General features: G+C 46.7%; 1 protein-coding gene across 1 annotated transcript; it reads left to right on the top strand.

Moving 5' to 3' along the window:
- Positions 1 to 207: 207 nt before the first annotated feature.
- Positions 208 to 2,765, top strand: LOC136505883 (protein GRAVITROPIC IN THE LIGHT 1-like). Its single transcript, XM_066501016.1, has 2 exons — positions 208 to 653; positions 1,202 to 2,765. Exon 2 carries the CDS (start codon positions 1,237 to 1,239, stop codon positions 2,569 to 2,571), a length of 1,335 nt encoding a protein of 444 aa, XP_066357113.1. The 5' UTR covers positions 208 to 653; positions 1,202 to 1,236; the 3' UTR covers positions 2,572 to 2,765.
- The last annotated feature ends 3,641 nt before the right edge of the window (positions 2,766 to 6,406 follow it).

Raw genomic sequence — 6,406 nt, 5'->3', positions numbered from 1 at the left:
AAAAAAACTAAAAAGTCAAAGTTTTTCTACCACTGAGGAATACGGTGATACTAGTACTCCTAGCTTAGCTTAGAAGTAGCAAATCTGTATTACTGTTCGGGGAATGGAGTCGGAGATGCAATTTTTTTGTATTCATGAATCATGATTTTGGGCGCAGGTGGCCTGCCTCTCCAAATGAACACACTCGTACGGATAGGATAGCAATCATTCGGGTTCATTCCCTGCCACTTTCGTTCCTCCTTTACTTTTGCTTTCGTTGTTCCCAATGCCATGTCGACTTGTCTTCACCACCGTAGTACCACTACCACCACTGGCCACTGTCCCCTGCTCTCCGATTTCACCTCCTATCCAATCCAATCCTGCATCGACTCGCCGCCGCCGCCGACCAGACGAAACCTCAGAACGTTTCGAGTTTCAGCCAGGCAAGGCCAAAGGCATCTGTCACTCTGATCTCATCTTCGTCGTCAGTCCAGATTAGCAGCCTATTCGTTTCGGCTGAATTGGCTTATAAGCCATGCCTGAAAGGATTACGAGCTGGTTTGGTGTGAGAGAAAAACATTATTTAAACCGTGAATTATAAGCCAGATACGAGCGAATAAGCCGAAACGAACAGAGTGCAGAGTTCGTTAGCTCCACCGGCAGGCAGCAGGCAGGTTAGTACCATTCTCTTCTTCTTCTTTTCTTCTTCCCTCGATTAACCGATAATTCTTCGCAGATTGGCTTTATTTATTATTGCTAACTTGTTATACTACTGCTGTAGTATATTTTAGTGGCTAATAATGTGACAAGATAAAGCCTAACCTGATGAATGGTTTTGCTTTGGTTGCTGTCTCCTCTGTGACGGGCGTTTCTTTGATATATGCTTCATGTGGTTGCGTTCAATTCCATCCATACTGTTCATTCAGATCGTTTTGCTTGTCTAGTTACCTGTGAAAATTTTCGAGTCAGCACCCTTCAGATCTATCTTGCTCATTCAGTCATCCACCTTGCTTGCAATGCTTTTTCTAGATGTGTAATCCTGCGTGAATTAATCAATTACTAATCACTAGGAAACTGCATGCATTCTCCTGCCGAACAAAAGAAACGTTTCTGCGTATACTCTGCAATCTGCATACCCTGTTGTTCCTGAATGCACATTCGTTCAGAGAAGAAGAAGAAGAAGAAAGATCTGATCATACCCTTTTCTGGATGCTGCAAGCAGTCGCCATCCGGCCGGAGCCATCGCCAAGACAAACAATGGAGTCGTCACCAGGGCAAGAAAGAAGGACGAGGACTCCACCAACTCCAACCTGCACCGTCCCGGGGCTGCTCGTCGGCCTCACAAAGCTCTTCAACCTCACCAAGGTCTGCGCAGCCCCAACGCCGGCGGCCGACGACGCAGCAGCGACCACAAAACCCGGGCACGACCCCGACCCGGACCCGAGGCTTGTTCTCGTGAGGCTGTTCCACGCGGTGTCGGCGCTCAAGTCCGGCTACGTCAAGCTGCAGCGAGCGCACTTCCCCTACGACCCGGACAGGGTGGCCCTCGCCGACGAGGCCGTGGCGTCCGAGCTCGACTCGGTCGCCGCGCTGCAGTGCCTCTGCACCTCCCGCCGCGGGATCGGCCCGCTCGTCGACGACCGGTGGACCCAGGTGCAGCGCCTGGAGGCCGAGGCGAGGCGGAGGGACGCCTACATCGCCGCGCTCGCGAGGGAGCTCCGGCGGCTGCAGCGGGAGAATGCCAGGCTGAGTAGGCAGGTCGTCGTCAGGAGCAGGAACGATGACCGTCGCGGGGCGCGGATCTCCGTGCCGATGGAGATGGCGACGCCCGCGGCGCTCGTGAGCCGGTTCACGGCGGCGTCGAGGTCGGTCGCCGACTTCGCCGAGCTGCTGCTTGGTGGTGCCTGCAGCAGCCTGACGGCGGCGGCTTTGTCGCCCGAGCCATGTGTTGTCAGCGTCAACGACGCAGATGCCGAGCAGGCGCGGTCGTGGAGGAGGTACTCGCTCGAGGCGCACGTGTGGCGAGCGATGCTGCTCGTCGGCGCCGAGGAGTGCTGCGGCGGCGACGCTGGTAGCAGCTTCCAACGGATCATGAAGCCCCGCGACGCTCTCGACGCGCTGATGCAGTTCCCGCGGTCGGGGCTCTCTGCGTTCTGCCGGGCGGCCTACATTGCCGCCGTGCCGCCGGAGGCGGAGGCGGCCGCATGCGGGAACCTGGACCACAGGGCCTTCGTGTCCCGCGGCGGCCACCCGAGGACACCGCTCTACCGAGCGTTCGCGGCCGCCGCGAGGTCCCTGTGGGCGCTTCGGGTGCTGATGACCGCGGTGGCGCGATGCTCGGAGCCGGAGCAGGGGAGTGGTGGTGGTGGTGTCACGATGTTCTACGCGGGCAGGGGGAGCTTCTACGCGGCGGAGTTCATGGAGAGCGTGGGTACGCTTGGCGCGGAAGAAGATCGCCGCGTGGAGGCGGACGAGGAGGAGAAGCTCAGCGTCGCCTTTACCGTGACGCCCGGTGTCAAGGTCGGCGACACGGTGGTGCCGTGCAGGGTGCTTCTTTGTCGTCGCCGGGAGGGCTTCGTCCGGATCCGGTGACGGCTCTCGTCAGCAAGCTACCTTCTTTTTTTTAGTACATTTTGCTTTTCTTTACGCTCTGTATCTTTGATATCGGCAGCCGAAATATGGAAGAGTTATATGTTGATATCAGTACCCCAAATGTACAAGAGTTATATGTGACGTTGATAAGATCATTAATCTGGACATGATCTGAAGTTTAGTGGATGAATGAACTATAAATGAAAAGAAGAAAAATCCATTTCAAAAAACAAAATGAAGAAAATGTTAGAAAGGTCGTTCCGTCGATGCCAGTATAAGAGTGTTGAAAGCTTTTTTTATATATATATCAACAAGGACCGCAACGTTAATTTGTATATTTGGTACTCCACTGTTTTCAAATCAAATTATAAAACATCTTGACTCATGGGCGGACCCATATTTGTGCCGGGGTATGTATTCCGGGGCATACCCAACATTTTTGGGAAAAGTTTTTAGTAGTTCTCATATAGGTATATACATGTATAATACAGTTAAAGTCTTAAAATTGCTATTCTTTGCTATTTCTGGCTGTAATTCGCGTCTAACTGAAATCAGCCCACGGCCACACCCGCGCCGGACGGCCCAATGGCCCATCCGGCATTTCCACTCCCTAATCCCCAATTCCCTACTCGCACCCACCCATCAGGCCCAGCTTCGACCATTCTTCAGACGCGGAATCATCCCGCGCCACTGCCAGGACGCCCGCCCACGCCTCCACCCGCACGGCCACTCGTGTTGCCAGCGCGCCCCCGACGCGGCCGGTGGCCGACGGGCCACCCACTCCCCCGGCAGCTGCCCGCTCGGTGCGACCCGAGCCGCAAGAGCCAGCAACACGCTAGCCTGACTAGCGACTGCTCCAGTTCTCTGCTCCGAAGTTCGACTATCCGACCTCGATATGGTTTCTTCGCTCAGAGGTAATCAAAATTAAAACCCATTTGGCCTTTGCTATGTTCTGTCAAATATCATTGCCAATTGCAAAATTCGTAGATGTGCATTTGGTTCCTTGTAATTTTCTTCCAATATTTTGTAATCTCAATTTGTTATAGAACACATTTATCTTTTATTTAAGCTGTTGTGACATTCAGTCCAAATAATTTCTTGTCATGGGCATACCCAACTCTAAAATCCTAGTCCGCCACTGTCTTAACTTATCTAGATACATCACTACTTTTAGTATTAGTACGTATCTAAACATAATGTATTTATAAATGGATCTAGAAAATTAGCAAAAGGTATACAAGAGAGACAGGGAGTACTTCAAAAACAAATTATTAGGAATCTAATAAATGAACCATGCTTTCCTAACGTTCCAAGGTGATGTAACTCCTAAGAACACACGACGTAAACCTGTACTAAAGCTAGCTTCACGTCATCGAGGCTTTCCTAACGTTCCAAGGTGATGTACTTCCTCAACTCCTAAGAACACACGACGTAAACCTGTACTAAAGCTAGCTTCACGTCTGAGGCCAGTCTTTGTGGCGTTTACGATAGTTTTATGTTACTGTGTTTGTAGACAAGTTTCATCCCTATAAAACTCATTTCACCTTCATTGAACTTTTATAATCTCTCTTCATCTATACTATACCACATCAGCTTATTCAATACCTAAATTCGCAAGAAAGCCCCACTGAAACTGGCCTACAAATAAAATTCTTAGGTCTTTTCATTCACCTAAAGTTTAGTCTCTATCCCATTATATGTTTGGACACATGCATAGAGTATTAAATATAGACTAAAAAAATAACTAATTGCATAGATTGTGACTAATTTGCGAGACAAAATTTTTAAACCTAATTAGTCCATGATTTGACAATGTAGTGCAGCAAAGCTACAGTAGTGTAACGTCTGTATTCGTCCCTTGAGATATGATTTGAATTCTTGTGACGTTGATATTTGAGTTAGAGAATATATATACATATATATATATATATATATGGAGAGTATATTCAGTAGCCAGCTACAAAATAAGTTATTCTGTAGCCACCTCTATTTACGATAATTTTATATACTAATTTATGATAATGTCAATATATATTTACGGTAGTTGGGTTAGTATAATACATGGGGATATTTACCATAACATTATAGTAAGCAACTTAGTAAGGAGCCACTATAATCTTATAAATTAACATAGTAATTATCGTAACTCAAAGTGGCTACGTAATAAGTTATTTTGTAGCCAGCTATAGAGTAGTATATATATATATATATATATATATATATATATATATATATATATATATATATATATATATATATATATATATATATATATAAACCTTTAAGATGGCAGGGTTCCGGTATCGGTGGATTATGAATGTTTCCGACACCCTTGGGTTCTTCAATGTTTTTTTCTTTTCTTGTGGAAGCTTGCCAGAAGGTCAAAACGACGTCTGATGTCCTGTTTTATTTCACAATTCAACAAAATAGGGGTAATCCTACTAAAGCTAGTGGTATATTAATGATCTAAATCTTTACGCCAATTGTTTCTCCAGCAACGGCGTCAAAAATGCTTGTTGGTATTTATAAGTGCAAATAAAATATGAAGGATTTCGCAAGCGCACATGATACCATTGTAGCATTTTACATGAAGTATTTCAGATATCGTTATTTATATTTTACTATAGGAAAACAATGGAGTAAAGATTTACTGAGTAATTGAGGAATGTCTACCAATCAACATGCTAGCATAGCTAAAGCAAGGGTGAATATAATGATAGGAATAAAGCATAATGACACTCAGTGTATAGATCACTAAGATAATGTAAACTAGTCAACTTGGAAGAGCAACGGGTGAGATAGATTTATGTGGCATTCTTATTACATGGTCAAAGTATATATAGATCCGACTATAGTTAAGACTCACTCTACTCTTGTGCACTTCGGTACACCGCTTAGACAGTAGAGCACCGCAAATGATAACTATACTGATGCGACTATGGTCCTATAATTTAAGAACCTGCTCAATTCGGTGTGGACTATAAAGAATAGACGGGGTTGTTACCTCCAGCTGCTACCACATAACCAGGGAACATGGTGTACTCACATACAGAGCATCGTATAAGCACCATGCTTACACAAAGCTCAGCTACTTAGCCTAACCGGTAAACTAGCAAGCTAAGCGCTCTATGAACCCGCACACAAAAGTATTGATAACCTTTAACTAAGCAAGATATATATTCAAAGTAAGCATAGACATGTAGATAGGAATATGGTAAATTGATAATAAGTCTTACACGATGTAGAAGTGAAGATACATGGCTTTGCCGAGGCTCTAAGACTAGATTCGGAACTTGAGCATGAGCCTAACTCGACCCTCACTCCCGAGCTACTAATCTACTATATTGGAGAGTTGTAGACCTAATCCTCCTGGTGTGTGTTGACCTGAATGAGAGATATGAATTAGGGTTTCCAAAATGTCTCTATAGAGGGGGTAGGGGCTACTATATATAGGCCGAGGTGGAGTAGGGGACAAGGAATCGAGGTGGAGTAGGGGGCAAGGAATCGCCACGTCATCGATCCACGTCAACTTCCTCGATCACCGTTGGATGAACCGACCTTGATCAACGACGGAGATGAACTCTCAAAGGCGGTGGGAAACCGACGTAGAAAGGAGACGCTGACCGGTGGGACCCATAGGCCGGGCGGCCTACAGGTGGGGCCGGCTAGCCTGTCTCTGTGACAGGTGGGTCCCACCCTCTGGTGGAAGCTTCTAGACTCCGTCTTGAGTAGTTTTTCGCAGGTTTCGCGAGCCGAATCTCTTTCTAATGTTAGATTGCTTGTTTGGAGAGTATGACGGTGGTCCCAGGGACTATTTTCTAAATAAATCTTTCTG

Source organism: Miscanthus floridulus, chromosome 14, assembly GCF_019320115.1.
Source record: "Miscanthus floridulus cultivar M001 chromosome 14, ASM1932011v1, whole genome shotgun sequence".
Lineage (NCBI taxonomy): Eukaryota > Viridiplantae > Streptophyta > Magnoliopsida > Poales > Poaceae > Miscanthus > Miscanthus floridulus.
This window is presented reverse-complemented; position numbering and strand designations above follow the sequence as displayed.

Coding starts and splice junctions, on each gene's coding strand:
- LOC136505883 (XM_066501016.1), top strand. CDS start 1,237: ATGGAGTCGTCACCAGGGCAAGAAAGAAGGACGAGGACTCCACCAACT.